Source organism: Vanessa atalanta, chromosome 11, assembly GCF_905147765.1.
Source record: "Vanessa atalanta chromosome 11, ilVanAtal1.2, whole genome shotgun sequence".
Classification (NCBI taxonomy): Eukaryota; Metazoa; Arthropoda; class Insecta; order Lepidoptera; family Nymphalidae; genus Vanessa; species Vanessa atalanta.
This window is the reverse complement of record NC_061881.1, coordinates 5973876-6000075: the sequence shown is the minus strand read 5'-3', so window position 1 is coordinate 6000075 and position 26200 is coordinate 5973876. Positions and strand designations below refer to the sequence as shown.

The window sequence follows — 26200 nt, the reverse complement described above, 5'->3', positions numbered from 1 at the left end:
ATATTTTATATTGAAACATGTAAATGTAATATAAACGTGACTTGTTGTCTATTTATTAAAAAAATATTGACAATTATTTATTTCTATTTACTCACACGCATTGTACTATTTGTTACAGATTAAATAAATTGAATGTATAAAATAAATTTGGTTTTCTGTTTGAATAAACGTATCTAAATTATTGTTTTAAATATATTTTATTTTAGTCAAGCCTTGTTATGATATTATTTATTTTATCTCTTAAACTATCAGTTTTCAAAACTGGTCTACATAAGATACATTTTTAATCAAAATTTTAAGAGTTTAACCCTTGATATAAAAATAAGTATATACAAATGTCAAGTTAAGATTAAAGTTAATTTACAATAAGGTTAAGTGATCTGCCGTATTAGTTTAATGACTTACTCTCTAAAGAGTCATTAGCTTAAGATCAATGACTAATTACTGTAAGTGGACTATTATTTTAACCTTTGAAATAGTTTTAACATAGCATAGTATGATAAGCGAATGACATAAAACCAATTTGGACATAATTAATAAATACACTTCAACATATTAGATATTAATTATCAAAATTAAAGTTCATACACACCCTCATAAGCCAAACCCAGTTCACAATTTATCTTCACAAACATGGTAATGTTTGTCGCTGTCCGAATCACACCGGGGGTTCGTTTTGACTGCAACACCATTTGTGAAGATCGAAGTACCATTCGATTGATCTATTATAAAAAAAAAAAAAAACAGATAAAAAATATTTCAGTTAAAAGAAATAATTAATTTATTTAAATATACATTACACTACGGTTACGTATATTATAATACGATTATGCTGTTGGCCCAGTTATTAGAACTAGTGAGTTATAGTCGTAGATTGCGAGTGCTCATGCAAGAACTAATTAATTTTCACGTGCTTAATCTCTGATGAATTACATCTCGTAACTGTCGGTGAAGGTAAATATCGTCGGAAATCAACATGCGTTGGATGTATCTGCCACATATATATATCGATTATTCCGTATAGAAGCAGTGCAGTGGTGTAAGCTTGAAATCTCTTTAATAGAAGAACAGTTATTTGCCCAGCAGGTGAACATTTACAGTTGCTAAACTTGCATTTGAAGACCATAACGCAATAAACGCCGGATGCCATGGCGTTAATATTTATAAACTATTCGAAGGCTACAAGTACGCACTACACACGTACTACATGTACTACATGTACTACCTACGCTTAAATCAATGAACAATACTTTCTTCCCTTTTAAATGAAATATTATTTTGAGTTGTTCTTGGGTGTGGCCCAAGTATAGTTTGATCGTTAAATTTTAATAAAATAAAAATATAATCGTTAGACTAACGTGTTAAATCAGGATAAATGACAATAAAAAAGTTTTATCAAGTTGTATAAAGTATTTTCTTTCTTACTGTACAGAACTTATATCACCATTATTATTTTTTTAAATAAGTCATCAGGCCGTAGAAGTACTAAAACGAATAAGATTTTTCTGTCTACAGTAGACACTTTCTCTACACTACACTTGAGTCCCAAGTTTTTAAGATGGAAATTTTAGTTCAACAAACAACAAAAGTTTAGTTTTAAGCTTCTAAATGAACGATATTTCTAATCTACTTAAATAATAAAAAAATACATTTTATATGAATTAGATATATGTTTTGTCAATAACTAGGATTGTCAATAACTTGTCGGACAGTAATAGAACTACTAGTCTCAATAATTGTGCCCAATATCGACTTACGAGGTCAAAAGATTTGTATTTCAATGGTATTTATGATTGATCGAATATCGGATAATAAATAATATACATTTTCTAAGACTTCCAACTTGTATAAAGTTATCGAGAAATGTTATTTAATTGGAACATTATATATGTAAATACGAAATTAATATTTAAATTCAGATAAACATTAGTTAAAAAATGTACCTGTTTTAAATTAAATTTTCGATAATATTTTTAATAATGAATAAATAGGATTGCCTAGAAAATTATTTATTTTTATTTGTATCGAATATTTATTCGTTTCCAATAATTAATATACTTATAATTCATAGTTTTAAAAAATAAATAAAATTAGATATTATATTATTTAGTAGCTACGTTACTTGAATGATATCCGTAACAATTTTAAAATATTATGAATAATGACTGAAATAGCATCAGTGTGAAAAGTGACATTCATAGAAATTTAATAAACATTTTAATTTTATTTAAGCGATTTCCAGGAGGCTCCCCTTCTAGCCCAAATTGGGTTGTCGCTTACGGTGGGATGCATTAGAATGTGAGGATACACAACTTAAAAATGGAGGCCTTCTAATTCCATGGTCCAGAGAAGAGCGTGTTTCATATGCTACGCGCATCTTTTCCCCTAACCGTGAACTGTTGGGAGTAAGGTGTTCTATGTACTACGACAACCTGTCTAGCTTAAAGTCCCACATAGGTAGTCCAAACTTCGGTTAGTTGAGCGAAATAAAAAAGGACGTTTTACTACTTATGTCGTTACTATCAAGGATCCTATGTTCGAATACTCATCTGTTACAAACTAGCTGTGCAATTAGTGCAATATTGAAAAGGCAAGTAACTACTTAAAAAGGCATTATAACAATTTTAAAAATATAAGATCATACTGCAATATATCGACATAAGTTGAAAATGCATAAAATTTTGTGTACGTGAAATATGTTTATAAGTACCATTGGCTGGGGATGAGCGGGACAAATTGCTCCGCCTTCGTGATTGTCATGCACGGCTAAACGATGACGCGTCGCGATGTCGCTGGCTCACTGAAACGAAATGTCATTTTAGGAAAAAAAATAATAACATTTGTGAAATATACCTTTACAAAAATGGGGAAACTTAATTCACATTACCTTTCTTTCAGATTCGTGACGATATTATTTCTAATAAAACATGTAGGCATAAAAAAGATAAATTCAAAAAATAGAATAGATTCGCCAAAGGAACTCCTTTAAACCAATGACCAGTTGAGAGAAATAAAACGATGATATTAATCATTATTATAATCATCATATTCTTATGTTAATTAATTTGTTAACATTAAATTCTACCCTTTGTCTTCCAGAAAAACATAATTTTCATTTTAAATGTGCTCTTCAAAAATCTTTACCGCAAACACCGCAACGCTTTTGTTTGGTTTCTTTGTTTAAGACTGCCTTTCTAAAATTATCCAATTTAGGCACATTTAGCTTTTTTATAATTAATAAAGTGTTGACCCTGAAAGTCCTTCAGCTGTACTGAAACGGAAGAGAAACTTACGTGAATGTGTGTACCTATGTGAACAAAGTGGACATATTCTGTGTATTTTACCATCAGTATAATTATTTCGGGCAGGCGTTCTTTGACTCACTATTCTTGAAAATATTGACGAAGCTCCGTAAAGTATATTAAATTATTCGGTTTCTAGAAAACTAGACTAAGGATCAAATCATTTAAATTTAAAGCGCATAAACTCACTAGAACTGATAAAAGACATACAATCTTGCCTCAAAAAAAAATCTTTCTTGATTTCAAACTATAGCTTGAAATTGTACTCTAAAAGACGAAATCATTTTAACAGTTTCCCTTCCAAAACTTTACAAACCACAGACTGAAAATATTTACACAAACCACTTTGAGTGTAAACTTCATTTACACCGTGCAGATTGCATTGAGGTGAAGCTATTCTATACGAGCTCTAGATTAATGTATGCAAAAAATACGTGCGAGGAATTATTAAGCTACTGACGAATGGTGAATAAAAACTAGTAGTATACTAGATAACTTTTTCAATCATCAATCAAAGATCAACCAATCGTAATCCACTGCTAGATATAGGCCACTCACCATACCATCAGTAAAAAATTGGAAGGTAACGAGATCATGAGTAATAAAATGATGTCGATAATAATAATATAACAAGTGATCTATTACCATTGAACAACTAGCTCACTTGATCCTAATGCATCACTACACTATTTTTTTTACAAATAAAACAATTAGATAATCAATTGTAATCAAATTTATCAAATTTATTAGATGAGCCAGCGACTGCGCGCGCGTTTGAATTAACAAACACAACAACTGAATTAACAAAAAGTTTTTGTTGTAGCCTAAATTAATAATAATTTGTAATAATTTACATCAGCTATCGGCCCGTGAAAGTCCAGTCAAAATCGGTCCAGCCGTTCCAGAGGCGGAACAAACAGACAGACTGACAAAAATTGAAAAAAGTTTTTACCGTATCACAATAAAGCTGTAGGCTTTCCTTGTCCCTAGGTATACTTAGATCTTTAAAATTACACAATGGATTTAGATGCGGTTTTTTTTTAATAGATGGAATGATTCAAGAGTAAGGTTTATATATGTAATACATGCACAATATAGTCGAGAAACACTGATAATTTTAGAGGTTTTTAAAGTAATGTCTTAAATAAACACATTTTTTACGCTTAAATTGCAAACGCTGGCTGAGCCCTACGAGATAGATCAAAAAAATGTAATACAGTATTGTACACCTTAAATAGGCCTTCAAAAAAATCCGCGATGGTATATATCTATCTCTTAGAGATAACGCACAATAACCATTTTTTATCCTTTACTTTTTACGAGAAATAATGACTTATTTTTAAAGCGATTTTGAGCCTTACAGTATTAATCCTTATCCAATTAAGTACCTCAAATAGATTGTGAATTTAATATAAATCAATATAGCCCTTTACAGCATGTAATTTAAATGAATATTTTCGAAGATATTACAGATTTAAAACGCAGGGACATAGCGGTTTGTGTTATCTAATGACTGAAAAACTGTAAAAAAGACATTCTGTAGTATATTTAGTATCAGCGTTGCAACCGTACGAAGCCGGGGCGGGTCGCTAGTATTTTATGCAAGAAAAAAATATGTATGAATAGCAACAATAAGCAAATAATAATAATAATATCAACTCTGTTTATTCTTTTATATTACTACTGCTGGACACCGCCGTCTTAAGATATTCAGAAGAGAGAGGCAATACTTTACGAAGTCGCATCAGTGCTCGTAGAAGGACAGAAATAATTTCAAAAAGTCAAATGCGAGGCTTGAAATCTAACACTTAACTATCGCTGTTGACTTTACAAGTGTAAAATTGCCTTTATAATCCTCTTGGAAAATAAGTTTCAAGAAATATTTATAATAAAATTTATGTCCCAGAACCAAACACGTTATACGTTCCATAGACAGTAATATTATTTGAATGACATTGTTCCATCATTAAATTATTCATGAATGTGGTTAAACGTTGAACAGATATAGATTAATCGATATAGTCGGGACCTATATACAATGTATATAACGTTAACTTGCTTCAAAAATACAATCTTTTTTTTCTAAAAACCATTAAAAACTTTTTTTTTTCAAAGTGAAAAGTGGGATTTACTTCTAAATATCTAAACTCTTCAACGTTCTACGTTATCAAACGATATATGTATAAGTTTTAAGCTTACATGTTAACTTTGAAGTATATTTTTCTATGTATTGTTTTTATTTCGCAAGTTTTAGTAGTAAACAAGGATTATAGTCTTTATATGATAGGTTTTTAAATTCACTTGTAAACACACAACTGGGTATTCGTCAAAAACAATTGACGAATTAATTGTTTGCTATCCTTAGATTTTATTAAAGCTTTTTATAGTAGTAGGCTTAGACATAAAGTAAATTTACGAACGACAAAAATATCAAGTATTAAATACACAACAAATGAACGACAAAAATCACAATCGTTGAAGATATTAAGTGACATAAAAAAAGAAAAGGCAAATTGTTATATAAAGGCTTTTGGAGCGAAGTTTTTTTACGCAGCTTACAGTGGAGTGAACCAGTAGATATTGTCTCGTAAGGAACAAGCGTTGCCAGACAACATATCCCTCTCTTTCACACAGTCTCTTTCTTTTATGTACACTATTTTAAACCTATATTTTGCTATTGTTTTAATTCACTACGGATTTTTAACGACAACTTTATTTGATTGTGATTGACAGTGATTTAACTATCCTCAAAAGTTGTAAATTTATTTAATTGTCACTATTATTGAATACATAAAATATAATGAAAACAACTTTGTTTCAACCATTTGTAGCTGTATTAAAAAAATACTCCAGTACGATAAGAACGCATTAATTAAAAAAATGGAATTATTACCACTCTACTCTACTATAATAATAAACTGTAAGTAAAAATACATAAAATTATGACAGTAAAATTGTAAAATAATTATGCAATAATAACATACTCTATTCATGCATAATAAAATAATAATAAATCTATTTACATAAACTTTGTTTGAAAATTATAAACAGGCATGCACTTTAAACCAAACTAAATCAAAGAATAGAACAAAACACCATTAAAAAAGGCACAACATACTACGAATACATTTGAAAAGTTTAAAATTACCATCATGTAGAATTCTTATCCTATCTGATTCTATTCTGATTGTGACATTATGTATTCAAAATGTTAAAATGATTACCGGAAAAGGATTTGTTCATTTCAAATTGCTTTTTCAGATTGCTAGGCGACGTTGTTTTCTTGGTAATGCACCAACACAGCACTAATTTGAAGTATAGCCGGAATCTGTATAAAATTTAAATAATATTAAAATTACATATTTATTAATTTTAAATTATATAATATTTAATCATAACTTAAGTGTGAAGAATAAACACATTCCGTTTAATGATTTTAATTTGTTTTATAGCTGATAATTAAATATTTCATAATTTAAAAAAAAAAGTTTTTTTTTTGTTCAAATCGTTATAAAATATAAAAAGCAGCACGATGCGTCTTTCGGAGAATTACATTTGTAAGGTACTTTAGCGGACTTTTGTTGACGATATTTTTTAATATTCTAAGTGATATTTTATCGTATAAAATGATAACATACGTTATTAATTAAAATTTCCTTGAAAATGCAGAAGTGAAATCCTATTTTAGAATATAATACTCTGAAACATGTACATTGACTTTGCGGAGTTGGCAACTTGATATTATAACTTTATAAGCTTTATACCTTTTACTTGACGCTTATATATAATATGTGTTAATGTTTATATTCGATTCAATTCTTAGTTTAATGACTTTTAGTTGTGCTGACAGGGCACAGATTATTTCACCAATGTCACGTAGGATGGAAAAGACACGAATGAGATTGATTACCAATCAATTGGTTGAGATAACAAACTCAATTAAATTTTGAAGACAAATATAGTAGTAGTAATTTCTTCGGTAATCCTTAACCTAGAACAACATAAACATTAAGAAATGTTTCTATCAAAACTGTCATGTTAAAGTGACATAAATATAAACATATTATCAACACTCCTAATTAGGATTTTGTTGACTTTTACTTTTTTTTAAATAGGAGTTGTATTAGTAAGAACACTGATATGATCCACAAGCCTCCTATCTACATAGTTTTTTAAAGAAAAGTTTCCCAACTGACAGAATTTTAGAAAAATGTACTTTAAGTTCGCGATGTGCGATTAAAACCAACTTGTTCCAACCACTAGGCTATCATGGATATAAAAACAATAACAAATCAAGTATATTAGTTATATAACATCAATTTCAATAGCAAACATAATATTATATTTATTAATATATTAAAAATAATAACATTATATTAGAGTTTATTAGTATGGTAGTCGACTCAAATATTACCAACACACATGTGTCATCTAAAAATATGTCTGATTAATTAAAAGCAGTTATTAATTGATATTATTATTACTTTCTCTGATTTCTCTAAAAATATTTCATATTGTTATATAATTGTTATTAGATTTAAAAGCTGTTACTGTTTATTTGATCACATAAACGTCAATATTATTTCAATCAAATATTAATGATATCAAAATATGTATTAATATAATAACAAATCTTTATATACTGCGAAGAGTTTGTAAAAATAGAACTTCCAGGTGCCATGTATGACCGACCGAACAGACCGAAATCATATTCAAACATAATTTTTTATTATGATTAAAAGCATTTTTCTGCGTTTTATGTGAATTTATAGTTGTTCGACTATAAAAAACACTCTTTACAAATACGTATGTATATATATTTTATACATTTCCTAATCATTATTTTAAAATTATAATAATTATCTGACAAGACACTTTAATTTAAACATAAACCTTTTTTAAAAATTGTATCATCTATACAAATAATCTCTATATAACTTTAAGTTGAATCTCCATTCATTCAAATTAACAAAAGACATAATAAAATAATATTCAGGAAAAAAATATTTGTGAGAAAGGCATACGAAACTTTGGAATCGAAATGAATAGAATCACATGAACTAGATGAGAAACAAGTTAATTCATTATTTAAAGAAGAATCTGAACAATTTTAGTTAAATATTTTATGCTGAATGTTTCAGTTTAATTTAATTTACTTCATACTCAAATATTTACTATTAATATGTTTGAAATGTTAAATTTTTGTAACAGCTTTTTAAATTAAACTTAATATTACGCATACAGTACGAATAAAATACAAGTATAATATTACGAAAATCTCTTTTATCATAATATTTGTATTGATATTTTTTTCGCAGGGAGCAATTTTAGGTCATTTTCTATTTTTAATATGCACTATTAATTATATCCGCTTTCTACGTTAGTATTTAGACATAGTATTGTTTTCTGATGAAACATAATTACTTTTATAAAAAGTAATACGACAATCTTTAATGGTAAACAGCTTTAACATCAAGACCTATGTTCGCATACACGATTAGGAAAATTTGACAAGTTACTGACTTTAATGTGCTTCTTTTATTATATTTTGCTTATATTAGTATATTCATTTGGGTTTTCAGACAAAAATACTGTATTCATTTATCAAAAAAGATTAAACCGTTCTATCTGTAATCTTGGAGCTAAATACCTCCTATCGGGATATTTTTAACATATATACATTTCTATATTTTAATTAAATATAAGCATTATTTACCCAATTAGACTTACTTGTTACTCATCCAGTAGTATATTAGCGGGTTAAACATTGAATTGGCCATGGCTAGCCAATAAAAACCAAGGTAAACATGCTGAGCGAACGGCGACGAAGCTAATGATTGGTGATGATACACCAGCACGAAGTAAGCGTGGTACGGCAGCCAACAAAGCGCGAATACCATCACCACCAGGACGAACATCCTCACCACCTAAGGAAACACTTTAAATGTAAAATTATGAACATCACAATAATAATATTTTAATGTATGAAGTCATTTGTTTCAAATGACGTATTGGCATTAAATATATATTTTTGTGTAGTTGATGTAAAATAATATTGAGGGTATTCGCAGCATGTCGCATACAGTGAACATATGCGTAAAATACGAGTATAATAGCCTGTCTAACGCTCCGGTTGCGGGGCTTATCAATAGCTACAGTTACGAGCCAATTGGAACAATTCGCGCGCTGTAGTCGTATAATAATTATTAGAGTTTTCCTGGTTTCTCTTTTTTCATATTTTTGCAACACTTCAAATATATTATTTGATAGAAAAATATAACAATTGATCATTTCACAAAAAACGTCTCAAAAAATTTTTAAGTGACAAACATGCTATTTAGCAAATATAGTAATATAGTAATATATAAATATGTTACCATAAAATACTCAACAACGTTAAGTAAGCAACCAACTTCTTGCAGTAGAAACTTTCAAATAGTTAGCCGGCCCCTAAGGGGGTTTAACCGGGTTATGTAGGATGCGGGATTGACCATTTTGCATTCTCGCTCCACTGTCTGCTCCATGACGGTCTAAACGAAGGAGACTACGGCCCTTCACCCTTATTCTTGCAAAACATGATGCAAGAATAAGATAACACGATTGCTCGCAGTTAGAGGTCTCGCCCGATTTCGTGATCCAGGATTTGCCTTTTGCGCTTCACACGCGGTGCAAACTTCCAGCATATTTTGGCCGATCGTACACAGATATTCTCCAAAACTATATACAATTATGCTTCGTCGCAGCTATCGTCTCTCCTAAACTATAGCTCCGGTTGAGTTTAAATTTAGCGTAATCACTCTTTTCTACATTGCGAATTTCTCACTAATAAAGAATATATGAAATATTATCATCTTACATGAGTTGGGAGCGAAATAATGAGGTAGCTTTGTATGAATTTTAGCCACGAAATTGGAATGGACAAAATATGAATATTTTTAAATGTTAATGTACATCGTACGATTCGATTATCCAAATAACTATTCGCTATTTAATAATATTATGACCGACATTTACTTATTGAATCATATTGTCATTTTAAAACATTTTCTACTTAAATCCCTTATATTGAAGCGAAATAAAGAATCGGACTAATTGATTTCATTTACTACATTTTCCGATACGAGCAAATATAGTAATGGATTTGATAAGCTCGTGCGATTACCGCCTACTTCGCCCACTTGTTCCGTTTAGCCTATTATTTCTAGTAAGCATCAAAATAAGTATAAAAATAAATAAATAATCTAAATTTGAACTTGTTAAAATAGATTATTTGACTATATTAATTAATATCAAAATTGTTATAAACTATGTTATATTAGAAATCAAAGGCGATATATACAGACTCACAACTTAACGTATATTCTACCACCAAGTAGTAATATTTAGGATTGTTGTAATCTGGTTAGAAAGATGAGTTACCCAGTGTTAAAGCAGGCCCCTCGTGCCTCTACATTAAATCTCAGTTCGCAAAGTAGGTGGCGCATTGGCAGTGTAAGGAATCGTTAAATATTCTTATGGCGCCAATGTTTATGGGCACTGGTGATGATTTACCATCACGTGGACAATTTTATAGTACGCCTGAATATGCTATAAAAAATACAATTAAAAGGTATATATTGAATATATATAATTATATATTGAAGACGTTTCGCTGAGTGTTAATGAAGGTGTTTTTTTTCTACTGCGTTATATAGTACGTACCTAATAAAACTGACTTCGCTACCAAAAATTAGATCAATAATTTAATCTACCAACCCATATACTACGAAATACCAACATTCCATATTTTATTTTAACTTGGGTCAAATATGCACAAACTTTACGACATATTATATTTGTAATATTTTCGTAATTCTAATATTCGTGATCTTTTGGGCTTCGATCGGTCGTGTATCGGCAATGATGTGTATCCAGCTGTGTCTAATGGACAGCCCGACCCGGATATAGGTCTCCGCAGCCTTCAAGCACGTACGTATGTTTTAGGCGTATGTTAAGCTTTAAAATTAGCTTTACAATAGACCAAGATATTAAGAAATATGTATACAGTATACAGTAAAGTTGATTAAGTTGATTTTTTAACGTTTTACTAAACATTGTAATGTAACTCGCTCTAAGATATCATTGGAAATCATTAACTTTTATATATATTGTCAAATCAATCGCTTCGAACTTTCGACGATTAGTACAATCCGGTTGCTATCAGAATTTGATGGAACTTTGTCAAAATAAGAAGTAAAAAGATGGCGCATTACCAAAGATGTGCTGACTTTTTTTATATTCAAAGCAAAGGCTAAAAACGGCATATGAAACAAACTATATATATATATATATATATATTTATGATCAACGATTGAAATTATTGGGCCAATAAAAAATAATAAAACTCTATCTGGTCAGACTACTTTTAAAAATAAATTAGAACTCTGTGTACCTACATGTTTTTTATTTAATCACTAAAAATATTATACAACCGTAACTCTCTTACATAATTAAATAAGCAATCACGGGCAAAAAAAGAACATTAACAAGCAAGAAACAACGTCTGGCAAGCATCAACGTTATTTTAACGCAGTTGGACGGACCGCGCGGCTCTTAGTTCCAAATGATCGCATCCCATTCTCGCGAATTAAAGTTGCCGCGTTTTGCCTGTACGGTATAGAACAAGTGAGAAAATTACCGAAATCGGTAAACAATTGGCGAATCTGTCCAGGAAATAACAGATACAAATAAAAATTCGATATTGATAATCTTTAGATATAATAATATTTATCAACTAAATGAATATTAAAAATATAGAATATTTTATAGATTTACATAGACATGAGAAACTTGGTATAATTTATGTAGAAACATTTAGTTCTAGTGGACGCTGTTCGCTGACACAAATATTACGTAAATGACATTCAATACCAAAACAATAGAGTATAAATAAATATATAGTCGTAGAGTATAGAGCCTACTCCAATGGAAGTAGGAATAAAGATAAAAAACCTTAGCTTTACATATTTCATGCGATTTGCTAATAACTCAGTTATATTGTGTTATACTTAGAGTTTATGATTAATATATCTCCATTTATAATGCAACACTATTACATTTTAATTTTACTTCCGAAATTCTGATAACAGTTTCGTCGACGTTCAAAAAGCAATTTTTTCGCAAACCCATAGTGAATATCATAGACTAATCAAGCTCTCGGCCAATGATATCGCGTCAATTTCCTGTCAAATGTTGTTTATATGGGTTTTCTCCTCTTATGGTTGGAATAGAGTATAGATGTATTCGCTCATGAAGGCGCTCCCCTCCACGTTAAATTATTTATCGGCGTATTAGTATGAGTGACGCTTGTGCTCACAAGATGTCTCACGAACGGCGATAATTTTACGTAAAAAGGCCTTCGTCAGTGAATACATCACAGATATGAAGTGGAATAGATGAATATTTTATAAGATTTAGGCGTTTTATGTTTCCTTTATTATATATATATGTTTGTATAATTTTAGCATATATTTTTATTAAAGCAAGAGTTGATTCCATTGAAATTGTCATGTAAAATGTAAATAAATATTAAGAACGATGAACATTTTACTTACCTTCCGTTTTGATCTAACCACTTGCATCTGGTGATGGGTGCATTCCCCTATCGTTCTTCCTTGAAGAGCTGCGCTCATTTTAACGTAAGCCCACACCATCACAGACATAGGAACTACATAAGTTACAGCCAAGAACACGAGGTTGTAACTGCAACAAAATCACTCAGAATATAATTTACGCATTGTACATACGTTCTTCGTAAAGGAATATTATAATATTGGTAATTTTGTAAATCAAACGCCAAACAGAATTAAATCTAAAGTATACACAATTAGTTGCAATCTTTTTTTTATTTTTATTTATACTCTTATTATTCTAAAACTCCTATTATTTCAATGAGTTTATTTTAAGCTCAGATAACCAAATTGCAGGTTCAAACGAAGTTATGTAACACTGAGTGCTTGATGTGCTTGATTATAATATCGTGCTTGTGTTTTGCCCCATACATCGCGAGGAAGCCTGTATGGGCTAAAGTTCTCCCATATGTGTGTCCACCAACTTCCATTGGAGCGGCGTGGTGAAATAATCGACAAACCTTCTCCTCAAAAGACGAGGAAACCCCTATAGTGGTACATTTCACTATAAAATATATTATATAAAAAATATACGGAACATTAATGTTACCACAGCTTCTAAGGTTGATCTTTGACTAAAGATTGTCTATTATAATAATTAATTAATAAGTCTTACCAGTAATCTGTCCGCGAAGTAGGGTAACTGCCATCCGGCCATTTTATGAAACATATTTCTCGTTCCCCATTTATGTACCTAAGAAAATATATTATTAATAATTTAGAGCTACGTTTTCACAAGCAAACGAGCGTTTGTATGAAAATATTGTGCGCGCAAATTACATAACCATTTGCATAAATAACTCTTTTATACGTTTCTTTACTTAACACACGTCACACGATACGATACAATGAATTATCATCAAAGCAAAATAGGGTAGAAAAGGGTTAATCATTTCTACCAACATTTTTATAATAACCTTGTTTTAAAAGTGCATGGACTTTATGAAATTCTTACATGCTAATAAAAGTACCTTTAAAATATCGTATAACTAAACCTACCTATTAAATTTAAAATAAATCATTATAACCAATATTAATTGTTGGTCAATGAACATTGAAAATGATTAGCAGTTTTCTTGATTGATACTACTGCTACTTTATTTATTTTAAACTTTAATTATCATAGAGTTTGAATTAAATTTAACGAAATATAAAACAAAACCCATATAAGTTTTTTAGTTGTAAGCTCATTATAGAATCATATTAAATTATTATGACTCACGAATAAATAATTGGACGGTTCAAATACAATTATGTTATTAATAATTTAATTTAGTATATATAGATTTCACCATGCCTTAACTTGCTATAAAAAAACATTTATTTATATAGAAATTATGTATTTACATTAAGGCCTTAATTACATACAAATTAAAATTTAAAATGGATACTGGAAAAATGACGCCCGCGTGAAATTGTGGTTTCCCCGTTGAATCGCAATTCCGATCCAATGCGAAAAATTAACCAGCCCTCCTGTCACCACTCGATGCAATAAGACGAAGAGTTATACTTTTAATAAAGGTTTTTGCACTCTCCAAGGTCTAAGTGCTTCAACTGAAAGTGGCATGATCGATATTATTAGTAAAATAATGAAGTCGTGGTGAAAATTATAAAAAAAGTTTGGATTTATCTTACAGAGTGGTATAGTTCTAACTTCATATAAAGATACGATATTATTTGAAATACGGTATCACTGTATTCCAACAATATGACTGCACGGGAAGAAACTTACTTATAATATATTATTCATTATCAATATATATTATTTAGTATTTAATATTTTTAAAGTTTAAATAAATAAAATCGCTTAATAATTTATATTCTTATTTAGATCGGGTTCATACATCCAATCAGACAATAATATTCACATAGTAATTAATAGGATCAGTTTTGCCGTAAAACATAAATTTACATTTAGGCCTAAATATATATTGTTAATCCTTGGTTCAATTCACGGATCCCGGAGAAATTCTCAATAGTAGAGTTTGTTAATTGGCTTACACTTCGTTAACTTAGAAAGCACGTAAAATCGTTAGACGTGCGCTTTAATCCTCTCCGATCGAGACAGTTACAAGATGATAATGTTAACAAATCATCTGCAAAGCTAGAAATGAGATTACGAAGGCAAGCTTGATGTCGTGTCGTGTTTATTTTTGTACTTCCAAGTGTGGAAGTAACAAAAATATCTGATTTAATATTTAAAAAAAAAATTAATACGAAACGAAAACTTGTATTTGATTTATGTTTAATTAATTTAATTATAATTTTAATTTATGAAATAATAAATAATTATTTAAGAAAATATTGATATATCAATTAATATTTTTATTGTTGTTTGATATTAACATTTGTTATTATTTTTGTACCACTATATTGCTCGATGCTTCTTATTTTTGATGTGTAACATCTTTCCTGTCGCTGTCCTACAATCTATGGAATTTCGTGAAAAGAGACGGAAGTATGTAACAGGAAGTTGAAGATGCGTGGCCTATTCAATTTGACCAATGAGCAATATCGACCTTTTTCTGAGAGGATATAACGCTAATGTTGTTTATTACCAGGATGTGATGTCACATCATAGATGACTACAGCTGTGAGGGCCATTGTTTTTATTCAAGGTCACACCAAAAAATCTCTACAAGGGTAAAGCATAACTTTAAAAAATACTTTTCTTTCGATAATTTTAGTAACATAATCTGATATTTATAATAAATTGTTAAATAAATATGAAAGAATTTTAATGAACATTTGTCGTCAGATTTAATAGCGATAATATTAAAGATAATACTGAAATGTTTGTGAAATTATGTTATGAATGTCTTACAACTATTACTTTGTGAAATACATGTAATATTTACTACGTATATTTTATGTTATAGTAAATTTATATATACTAACCGTGTCATGATATGGAATATCGAATCGGAAACATTTTTAACAAATCCACAGATATTATAACATATCTAAGCTAATTAATAATATTGTGATCACGGCACATTATCAACACTTTTTTATTTATAACATACATAAGACATAGATAAGTGGACAGGCAAACAGGCCATCTGATGGTAAGTTGTCACCGCCTCCTAAAGATTGGCGCTGTAACAATTATTATCCAATCCTTACATCGCCAATGCACCACCAACCCTGGGAATTAAGATATTATGTTCTTGTACTTGTAGCTCCGCTGACCCAATCTCCCTTTCAACCGGAACACAATGATACTAAAGTATTGCTGCTTAACCGTAGAATACATTATAAGCGAAAGTTACTATTAAGCAGAAGCCTAATTACAGAATTCCATATTTCTAACTCTACAAGGATGATTTTTCAAAAATGGCTTAACATCTGTTTTTGTATAAATGGAATTTTGAATGGAATTACAATGAGAGGCGTAGTTGACATATAAAACTTTACATATATCTATTGATTCCAGGCGATGATTTAAAAACAAACTTACTAATATCAAACAGTAAAACCTTATTAAATATGAATGGTTAGTTCACGAAATATAACCTTCAAGTAGGATAAACATTGTGTTCGTTTAATGGCCACCCCTTGTTAACTTAGTTCATAATTATAAAAACATTTATATTATTACAAAACCAAACAAAAATATATTCATAAGTTGTAATGAAGTAAAATGGACACATGCAATTACAAATATTACTATTTTAACGTCTGTCAGTTTTTATTATAAATAAATAACTTGAAAAATAAATATACTGACTCAAAACAAAAATATTTATAAGCATATTTTTTGTTAATAATAACGAATTTTTTAGTTTTACTTACCAGAAAAATGTTAATTAATGTGTAATTTGTATTCAGAATCCTTATTTAAAATTAACAACATCAACTAAATGAATAGAAAAAAATACCTAAGGAACATTGAAAGCAAAGAATTTCCATAATTTTGTTTCATTTTTTGTTTTAGATTATGTAAGTTTTATTAAAATACCGTTAGGTAGTGTGTAAATTTTTTTAACATTTAATTTTAAATTGATTAATAAAAATATTTTAAGATAAATGTTCAGTGGGTTAAATATAATTAATTTATTGGAACGGAATTCATTTACGCGGCTCACAGTAGACTGAACTGACAGAATTCGTCACGTAAGGAAAAAGCGTTATTACCCCCAGGCGACCTTTCCCTCTTTTTTATTTCTCTTGGCTGGTTTAACATAGAATTATTTAAACTTATTTTTTGAAAATAAATAACTGAAAATGACAAAATTCTTATTAAAAATCCCAGATACAGTGGTATCTGTTATTTAATACATAATAAACATCGAAAGTTAGTTAGGTGTCCCACGTTAAACAGCTCTCGTTTTTTATTTTTTTTATTTATTTATGGTTAATAGTGGCATAAATCATTGTTGACGCTCTAGGTGATAAGTAGTACATAAAAGGTCGTTATTAATATCATCCTATGCACAGATTAATCATTTTCCGGGAAAAAAAAATATATACTCCTTGGTAAATAATAATTAATGTTATAACGGATATTTTTTTTTAATTCCAAGGCATACGTACAAAAGTAATTTTAATATAATCAAAAATTATTTAAAAAAAAAAAATGTGCAAGGAAATTATATTGTTATAGAATTTTCATAAAATTAACTTATAATTATTATTAAATAGTTAATTCATTGATTTATAAGTATTTGATTTACTTTGCGAATTAAACGACTGGTGTTGACACGGCTCGCCTAGTAACTTTAGTAATTTCTACAATATCATGTCATATGGCATTCTACTCTGCAGCCTTTTTTAATACATTTTTCATATTGCAGAAGATGGCTTGAAGATTCTATCTACTCTAAGAAGGCAAAAATTCGTAAATAAATTAAATAAATCAACAATTTAAAGAAATTAAAACAATGCCATAAATGTTTATCGTCATTAAATTTCACTTGATAAGCTAACGTCATATAAAGGACAGAGAAGAAAATTCGTATTTTATCTATAAACTACAAATAATTTTCATTATTAACTCGCGCGTAGAAAATTGCAACCCTATATTCATCCAAATGGGTTTTGAATAAACACATGTAAATGAATATTAGCAATTTCCATTAATGAAATTACTATGAATTCATAGAAAGGCGTGTTTTGTAGACCTTAATTCGTATTAAATTGTTCCGAAATTCTATTGTGATCAATATTAATGGAATTATCAAATATTTCAATATGATATAGCATAACAAAACTTACTTTTTTGTATACGTGTCTGAGTAGAGTAAGCTTGGCAAGGCTAGCAGCACGCTGGCGAACCACACCGTGAATAAGGCTGCACGTGCGACGCTGCGGCTCAGTCGGTGTTGCAGTGGTTTCACTATCGCCACATACCTATACACAGGAATATTTATTACAGATAGCTTGTTAAATAAACAAAAAACTAACAGTCCATAAATTTCCTACCGCTTGTCAAATTATCTCTATCTCTAATTATCGATTGTACGTGGTATAGAGCTTATTTCATCGCGATTCTTTTAAAATTTCAATGCTCGGAAAAATCCATTTGCAAAATTAAACAGAAAACAGTGAGGTAAACGTTTGTGTGTTAAGGTCAACAATATAAAGCTCATATCTTCTTACATGATTGGAATCGAAATGAAACGATCGCCTCCACACCGTTTTTTGTTTCTAAACAATTGTTGGAAAAATAAATTACATCTTTTTTTGACATTTTTCTTAAGCCGGTTCTCAGCTCCTAATGTGTTTGTTTCTGAACTAGTTTCTGTTAGTTTTTTTTGACAACCAATGTGTAAGTGGCAGTCTTTTATATTGAATAAAGACTTTGACAATGCGAATTGTTGATACACATATAGCATACGGGTGTTAGTCAGTCCGGAAAGGTTTTGGTACTCTAAAATCCTTAGAGAACATTTAAAGTTTTATAGACATTAAATCGATAATAAATGAATCTTGAACCTTGGAATTCTAATCGTGCATTTATAGTATGCGAACTTTTTTATTAGTAGCAAGAAGCAGATTTTCATCTGACACGGCAGGTTTCCTTACAATGTCTAACTACCACCGAGACCGGGATGAATTATTAACACAAATAAAACACATTAAAACCCTCCGTCGGTTGAGTAAGAAATAAATAAACATTAAGTAATACGAATTGATAACTTTTAATTACACAGAAAAACAACAAATTATACAGAACTCACTTAGAAAGTAGATATATTTTTCTACGAAAATAAACTTTTTTTTCTCGTAATTAAAGTAAAAATACATTAATAATTAAAACGGCATTATGCCTTTAGATATGTCACTAATTGGTATGATGGTAAAAAAAATAAAAAAAATAAAGCTTTTGCTATTAAAAAATATAATTCCAAGAAAATAATCTGAAAAATAAATGCCATCAAAACGTTAGCAGCAAATCTTATAATGATGTATAAAAAATACTTAAGTTATACTAGTGGTCATTAAGTAAAATCTTAAATTCTTTCAGTGTTCATTAATTTCGATCTTTCATATCTGCCAGGCTTAATTTTTTTATTAGTTATTATTTGACTGTTGATTTTAACGTATTATTTTCGGCTAATTGTGTATAATTAACAGCTTTAAATTAGTCCAGGCTGAAAATCGACAACCCGACGAACTTTATGAAGTACAAACATATTTCTGTTTGTATACAATTATTTATTTTATTTTATTATTAAGGGCAACTTACAAAACACACCATTTATAGGTTAAAAATAAAGTTAATTACATTATAATTTCTAAAGTATGATTTTTATTAATCCATATTGTAGAGCATTTTTTTTATCTGACTTCTAGAATCTGCCATGATAAAACAACGAACAAAAGGCAAAGAGGTATATTCCGTCTATGCCAATTTGCCTGAAATACAAACGCATTATTTACAAAAAATATTTCTGGAATAAATCTAAGAGTGAATTCGTGCCCGGAAACTTAAAATAAAACAAACTTTTTACGTATTAATAGAAATGGAAACGACAATTGTTATCTTTTTATTGAATATGAACATAAACATGATTAGGGCTTACGAAAATATAATTACAATTTATACCAGTACAAAAATAGTTTCATGGCATTAAATTATCAAATACAATGTTAAGTGACGTATAAAATACAAATTTTTCTAGTAGAATAGACAGTGATATCATTTTAATTTTATCTTAATAAATTATTAACTTGAGCGATAAGTAGAAAACTTTTGCCGACAATTTCTTGGAATTTATTGAACTAATACAATAAATTATTTCTCAATATATTTAGAAGAACCTCGCTTCGCACCACCTGAGTCCTCGCCCGTTACTCTAAAACCCAACATGGACACGACTACAATGCGATCTCTTTAATATAATAATACGAACATTTGAAATAATAGCTGTTAGTAATACTTTTGTTTTTTTTATGAAATAGTTGAGTGTACGAGCAAATGGGCCAAGGATAGTGGTCATCACAACTAATAGACCATGGCGCTGTAAGAAATATTAACCATCAACTTGGATCACTAATGAGCCACCGACCTTGGGAACTAAGATGATATGTCCCTTGTGCTATGCATATATGCTTAGATAAGATTATTTATATAAAGGAGCCACGACTAAAATTCTCAAACAAATAAATGACGTAAATATTCGTATCTAATTCTAAATTAATTTTTTTTTCCTGTTATGTTTGCAGATAAACCCATAAACAGTCCGCTTATTGCGGCAGGTCATTTTGATTCAATGTGAAAATGCTGCTAGCATTCCTGCTACTTTTCCACGCGGTCATAATTTTTATAGTATATAATATATATTTTTTATTGTTATGTGTAAAATAATTGAGTCACTATTGGTCTTGTTATTTCTTCTGAAGTTTATTATTTTATTTTGAACTCTTTTTGTCAGTGTGAATATATGTCTAGACTTGCAATTACTTAAAGCGATACGATTTTAAGTAAAACTTCATACTTTATCATATAATTTACATGATCACCGCTGCTTATAATACTTTAAGAAGTATTAATCATTCCTCATATCACCAATGAGCTATCAACCTTGGGAGCTGAACTACATATAATATTCCTTGTGCTTGTACACTGTCTCACTCATCCATAAAACCGAAACAAAATAAGCATTAGCAGCCTGTAAATTTTCCCACTGCTGGGCTAAAGGCCTCCTCTCCCTTTGAGGAGAAGGTTTGGAGCATATTCCACCACGCTGCTCCAATGCGGGTTGGCGGAATACACATGTGGAAGAATTTCGTTGAAATTAGACACATGCGGGTTTCCTCACGATGTTTTCCTTCACCGCCGAGCACGAGATGAATTATAAACACAAATTAAGCACATGAAAATTCAGTGGTGCCTGCCTGGGTTTGAACCCGAAATCATCGGTTAAGATGCACGCGTTCTAACCACTGGGCCATCTCGGCTCAATAATACTATTATAATATTATAAATAATAGTATTACTGTTAGGGGTAAAATATATGATAAGTGGGTGGTACTTACCAGACGAGTTCGCACAAAGTCTACTACCGGATAATATGATGTTGGTGCCTTCAAATCATCACCCAACGTCATGAATTTTTGCCATAGTTTTCGTAGATTTATAGAATAAAAAGCTCTGTTATACTTTGGAAGACAGACACGAGATTAATCTCATATAAGACTTTTTATTATTCGTCGTATACAAGAAACTCCAAAGGAACTTCCTGTAAATGACTTAATATACATGTTTACGATCGTACAGATAGTATTTTATCAATAAAGGGTCGATGCCTGGTGACCTAGGTACAGGATATAACTTTTTTAACGCAGGAGACTTGTAGAGACGTGATACCTAGTTGATAAGACTTGCTTTTGTATTTTATAGAGGATATAAATTCATCCATTCATTCATTCAATTACAATTGTTTATTGTTTCTTTCATCAAATGTACTCTTTCCGTAGAAATGGGTACGACTTTCCAAGTAAAATGCAGTTGAATGTTGTAATGCCATTTAAAAATAACCTATATCACTATAACCTCTTTTAACGGAATTTGGGATTGTGTTCTGTTGAAGTTTTAAATATGTAAGATAAATTAAAAAGAAAAAAAAATACCGAGTGTTTCAAGGAAGATTATGATATATTATAACCATACTATGAATCCATGTTAGTAGAATTAGTTGAGTAGTTTTGAGTGAGTATAGGTACTATAAAATCTCGATATAGGTTTAGTATGTACTATAAAATCTCGATATAGGTTTAGTATGTACTATATCGACCTTCTAGAAGTTTTATTCAAATATTATTATATTATTTATAATCAGTAATAGTGTGTACTTTTAACTTTTACTTTTAGACCAAATGTTTAATCAATAACGTTATACAGAACAGCTGGGACGAGATCAATTTGTTCTCAAATCGGCTGATTATCCCTCGATAAGGTAGAATGTGGCCCTTAGCCCTTTTAGATAATTTGGGTCACAATTGATCGTACAAAGAAAAAGACCAAATTGGTGTCGGAAACAAATTAGACTTGGCATTTCCGTAATATTTTACAAAGGTATTGTGTTTCAATGAAATCAATCTTATTAAATTTATGAAATTCAATGATAGTTTAAAAGTCGAGTAGATTAAGAAAACAGTAAACGAGAAAGCTTTTCCGCTAAGCATTAGTAGGGTAACGTGGGCTGTTGTTTCAGCGATGACTACAGCTCGAAATTTTAAAAGTATTCCTGAACAAATTCAAAGAAAACAATGGAATCGGTGAGTGGTTCTGAAAACTTCGTCACGAGCTTACATTATTTAATAGGAAAACTAAGTTCACTTACACTACCATACGTTTTTAGAAACATTATTTAAAATAAACTACATTAAATTTAGATAGTAAAGCGATATGCGCTCAAATACTTATAATTATAAATATTTTTTTTCAATAATAATTATATTTATGCATAAATACTTATAATTTTTACACATCAAAAATCAACAATCATCAACTTACCTGTCCACGGTTATAGCAACTAGGGTGAAAACGCCAGCCGATACAGTCAAGTTTGCGGTAAAATTGCTGGCGGTGCAGGTCACTGATCCGAAGGGCCAATCCGCTGTCACCAAAAATATGAAGTTTGGAGCACCATTCAATGTCGCCATAAGAAGATCAGCGAACGCCAAGTTCACGAGAAAGCAGTTTGTCACTGTCCGCATACGACGGTGAGCTGCGGAAATAAATTTTGTATAAAGTGAATGATCACATATTTTTATCACAAAATATTTTTCTAAAGGTCTTTGAATAAAATTTTATATTTTGAAAGAAGATGAAAATTTTATTACGACACATTTATTATACTTTCTATTTAAGGTAGGTAAATCATGACATAGATGGAATTCTTTTTTGTATTTATAATTTAGTACAGCCTTATCATAATAACAAAATAATTCTAAGTTAACAAGTCTCATTTAGTAAATAACCAGTTAGTTGGTTAACTCCTCTTACAAAGCCCTTCAGACTGTTCTCAGAGTCAGGGTCTGCGTTACTCCTTTATTTAGGTAACTCAAGTTAATATATTTTATTAACACCTCATTTTTATTGTTAACAACATTTAAAAGGCGACCATAATTTCCCGTCAATTGTTAAGTTGTCATCAATAAAACTTACACAGAGGTGTGAATGAAGCGTAAAAAAATATATTTTAGAATATAATGAAAGTTATTTTAGAATTTAAGTTACTAAAATCAATAAAATTTATTATACTGAATATAACAGTCAGTAAAGTAAGTAAAGTAAAGTCTGTGCAAAATTTCAGCTCCAATAAGTAGGTAGGCTGAAAATTTAGATAAGAAATAAACCCACACATATTAAATACGAGCTTGTTAAATATGGGAGGGCCATGTTAGGGATGACAGGTAAAGATAGATGGGCGAGAATGGAATAAGTGAGGATTATGTCTAGAGATAGAATTGATGGGAAAAACACATCCTACGACTCCAAATAAATATTGCAAGGTGCAAATTAATGATGTTTAGTGGCAGTGGGTTTGCTGATTATTACTATTCATCCATTTTGTTAGAATTTTATTATAATAATAATAATTCACTTCATTAGTTCCGTGGTTATGTATGGTATAGTAACAAAATTTTCTAGAAAAAATTACATATTAATTCACAGTGTTTAAGGGTGAAATATTACAAATTGTGTCATAAGTAGTTGACATAGAAATATTAATTCACCCACGTAATATATTGTTGCCCAAATATTAACATATTTATAGAGAGTGGATTTTTCTTGTTTGCCCGGGTAAAACCTCCGAAAAAGAATATCGATTAATGTTTCAAGGATTCGCTAAAAAAAGGATCCGTCATATTCTAAATTCAAATTTTTGAAATAATATATTCTAATCGAAATCGATATTGTGCTAATTAATGCAATACAATGCTTGAGATATATAATCCAGTGATGCATTAATAAGCAATAAACATGATTTCGAACAATTGTTAAATCTTCTCTTTCACGAATTTACTAATATCGCTTCCCAGAATGTGATCCAATTAATGATAATCAATGGCTGATTCTATTTACACATTACATGGATAGATTTATTTTAAGCTAATATATTTTTTTAACTAATAATTTACCCCATCTTGAATCATTCTGTATAAAGAATATAATAACAGAACCATTTCTCTTAGTATTTTTTATTTATTTATTTTTACAATAATTATTTTTTACACTTAATTTTACACGGCATTACATTGGTTAAAAATAAGCCGAAAGCCAATGCAGCATATAAGGCGGCATTGTTGCTTACTTAGCGATTTCTTAAAATCGACATTTGCGTTTTAATATTAAAAAACGAGACACAGATGGATATTGAATTTTCTTATACATATCTGTAGATATCCCAATAACTTTATAATACTACTACACATATTATAATAATGGAACAAATAAAAACGATATAAAATGTATTTATATGTTTTAGATATACAATGAATACATATTATGAAGATAAACATAAAATCAAGCTATCAATGATCACAGGCACGTACAGTAACTGACATTATACAAACCTAATACAATCCATATAACTAAAGTGTTTCCCAGCACCGCGAGCAGCAGCATCACAGCGAACAGCACAAACCAGGCCAGCTGTCCCCACCAGGGAGGGCTATACGGCCTCTTTCCTAAGCCCATGCAGTTGCCAAGAGTGATTCTGTCAACAACAAAAAGAATTACCAATACTTGGTTTGCTAAATGTTTTATTTAAGTATTACTAAATATCCTAAAATATATTACAATGTAAATGTTATTATTTATAAAAAATATATACTACTAATGTAATTGTATGTAATAAGTAAATAATAATAGGTTGGGGTAAAAGTAATTTCGGTTTTTCCTAACCGAATCACGTAAAGTTACAGGTTTCTAGTACTACATATTTAATGAATCTATGCTATTTACGCATTCAAAAGCTTAAATTCCAAAGAACATTTTCAATATAAATTTAACCTCGTTCAAATAATTAGTTAAAAGTTACTTTGAAAATTGAGATTCCAGAATGTCATTTTCTACATATATTTCCTTTTTTATTTCCGAAAGGGAAGAAATGAAAAAGACTCATTGAAAATTGTGGGCTGTTTATAGTGACGACAGCTCAAGTGGACGCCAGTGTTTGAACTGATTTGCTTGTTTTCGTTCCAATAATATTAATCTCAAACATGAATCTCACTCTGCTCGTTCAATTATTGAAAGTATCGATTACATTTTTCAAAACATTTAACTGAGTTAAACATTGACCACAAAACAGCTTCAAAACCTTTTACAAAAAATTGACTTCCAAAAGAAATACGATATTTAGATTCAACCCAAATAAACAGCAAAAAATTTAACGGATCGAGTTTGCCTTTGAGAATTAATAACGGTAAAAATGAAACGAAGTCATACATTGTATATCACATATGTACGAAAACAATTATGTACGAAAATGTTCGTGACTGAAGCCTGGAGAAGCTCCACTAACCTACATCGACAAGGAAGGTTATGCTGAAAGTTTGTTGGGACTGGTAAGGAATTGTCCATCATGAGCTGCTCGAAACTACTAAATCTTGCGTCTCCTGTCAGCAATTAATTTGATGGAAACAGGAGCTTCAGGAAGGCGGTCAGAATTGATTAACAGTAAAGGCGTCAAGACAACGCTAGATCACACGTATCTGGAGTAACGCGCTAAAAAATTGAGAGTTTGGGAAGTGTTGATGTATCCAGCAAATAGT

The 26200-nt window shown here is 29.9% G+C and overlaps 1 protein-coding gene across 2 annotated transcripts in view; it reads right to left on the bottom strand.

The window, feature by feature from the left end:
* Positions 1 to 322: 322 nt before the first annotated feature.
* Positions 323 to 26200, bottom strand: part of LOC125067320 (tachykinin-like peptides receptor 86C) — a 44697-nt gene continuing 18819 nt past the window's right edge. For both annotated transcript variants that reach the window (XM_047675855.1, XM_047675857.1), the window contains exons 3-11: positions 25001 to 25143; positions 22935 to 23148; positions 18188 to 18322; positions 13587 to 13664; positions 12896 to 13043; positions 9033 to 9229; positions 6527 to 6630; positions 2711 to 2800; positions 323 to 722 (exon numbers count right to left, since the gene is read on the bottom strand). In XM_047675855.1, the coding sequence (XP_047531811.1) occupies positions 2757 to 2800; positions 6527 to 6630; positions 9033 to 9229; positions 12896 to 13043; positions 13587 to 13664; positions 18188 to 18322; positions 22935 to 23148; positions 25001 to 25143 (1063 nt within the window). In that variant the 3' untranslated portion in view covers positions 323 to 722; positions 2711 to 2756. The remainder of the gene's footprint in view (positions 723 to 2710; positions 2801 to 6526; positions 6631 to 9032; positions 9230 to 12895; positions 13044 to 13586; positions 13665 to 18187; positions 18323 to 22934; positions 23149 to 25000; positions 25144 to 26200) is intronic.